The 1,607-nt window shown below is 40.3% G+C and overlaps 1 protein-coding gene across 1 annotated transcript; it reads left to right on the top strand.

The window, feature by feature from the left end:
* The first annotated feature begins 312 nt into the window (after positions 1-312).
* LOC118934557 (olfactory receptor 8B3-like) lies at positions 313-1,281 on the top strand. The gene has a single exon (XM_036930166.2). It carries the CDS (start codon positions 322-324, stop codon positions 1,279-1,281), a length of 960 nt encoding a protein of 319 aa, XP_036786061.2. The 5' UTR covers positions 313-321.
* The last annotated feature ends 326 nt before the right edge of the window (positions 1,282-1,607 follow it).

The raw sequence follows: 1,607 nt of genomic DNA, 5'->3' as shown, positions 1-1,607 counted from the left end.
CATCCTGGCGTATCCTTCCGCATCCCTTCTCCTTTGGTTTTCTCAATGGCCATGTTTGCATAGGGCGGCACTGACCTTCCCTCTGCAGCCGCATTTTGCGATCCTTTGTTACATTTATCTTATAAAGAGCTCTAAGAAAGGCAAAGTTAGTGTCACTTGGTATCATGATACTGGTAAAGGAAGATCTTGCAGGTTCAGATTGGGTATTCTAAAATATTCCCAGCCTGTATGCCTTCTTGAAGGAGGAAATATTACAGGAAGAGCTGGTTTTCCTTTAATTTAACCTTTTATTCCTGTGCTCACAGATTACCTTGGAAAAGAATGGCTGCTGGAAATGGCTCTCTCGTTGCTGAATTTATTCTTTTGGGATTAACAGACAAACCAGATCTCCAACTGCCCCTTTTCTCCCTGTTTCTAGTAATGTACATGCTCACTGAGTTGGGAAATTTGTGCTTAATAATTGTAATTGGGCAGAATTCACACCTGCACACCCCCATGTACTTTTTCCTCTTTAACTTGTCTTTCATAGACATCTGCTATTCTTCAGTATTTACACCCCAAACGTTAATGAATTTCTTCTCAAAGAAAAATATTATCTCCTATGTGGGGTGCATGAGCCAGTTCTGTCTTTTCTGTTTCTTTGGTATTTCTGAATGCTATGTGCTGACATTAATGGCCTATGATCGATATGTGGCCATCTGCAACCCACTTTTATATAATGTTGCCATGAACCCTAAAGTGTGTTCCACCCTTATGCTTGGTTCCTACTTGATGGCCTTTTCTAGTTCCATGGCCCACACTGGATGCCTGCTGAGACTGACCTTCTGTGATGCCAACACCATCAACCATTATTTTTGTGACATCCTCCCTCTACTCCAGCTCTCCTGCACCAGCACCTATGTCAATGAGCTGGTGGTGTTCATTGTAGGTGGCGTCAACATCATTGTGCCCTGTCTCACCGTCTTTGTCTCCTACGGTTTCATCCTCTCCAGCATCCTCCGCATCAGCTCCACTGAGGGCAGGTCCAAAGCCTTCAGCACCTGCAGCTCCCACATCATTGCCGTTTCTTTGTTCTTTGGATCATGTACATTTATATATCTCCAACCATCTTCCTCTGGGTCTATGGATGAGGGAAAAATCTCTTCTGTCTTTTATACCAATGTGGTCCCCATGATGAACCCCTTAATCTACAGCTTGAGGAACAAGGATGTTAAACTTGCTCTGAGAAAAACCCTGAGCAGGAGAGGCTTTTGTTCAGAAACAGTGTCACTGTGCAGGTAATTATAGGACTAGTATATTCTCTTTATTATAGCAATTTAATAAAAGACTTCATGTCATCTCTTTTTACTCTGTTGTAGGAAATTTGAATCTTGTCTCATTTTTTTTCCAGTTTTTTAATAGTACATCTTCTTGTCTCACTGTTGTCACAATTTCTTACTTTTCCTTTTTTACCTGATTAAAAACAACATTAAAGTATACATTTTTTTCCCAGTGGTCATTATGGACTTTGTTTTTTATCTTGGAAAAAAATGAACAATTGTGAAAATGATATAGAAAAGTAACAGTAGGGTGATATTGGACCATTGAGGTGTTTCTTTATTTTTTTG

Source organism: Manis pentadactyla, chromosome 13 (assembly GCF_030020395.1).
Source record: "Manis pentadactyla isolate mManPen7 chromosome 13, mManPen7.hap1, whole genome shotgun sequence".
Classification (NCBI taxonomy): Eukaryota; Metazoa; Chordata; class Mammalia; order Pholidota; family Manidae; genus Manis; species Manis pentadactyla.
The sequence above is the reverse complement of the archived record's forward strand: the minus strand, read 5'-3'. Positions and strand labels throughout refer to the sequence as shown.

Coding starts and splice junctions, on each gene's coding strand:
- LOC118934557 (XM_036930166.2), top strand. CDS start 322: ATGGCTGCTGGAAATGGCTCTCTCGTTGCTGAATTTATTCTTTTGGGA.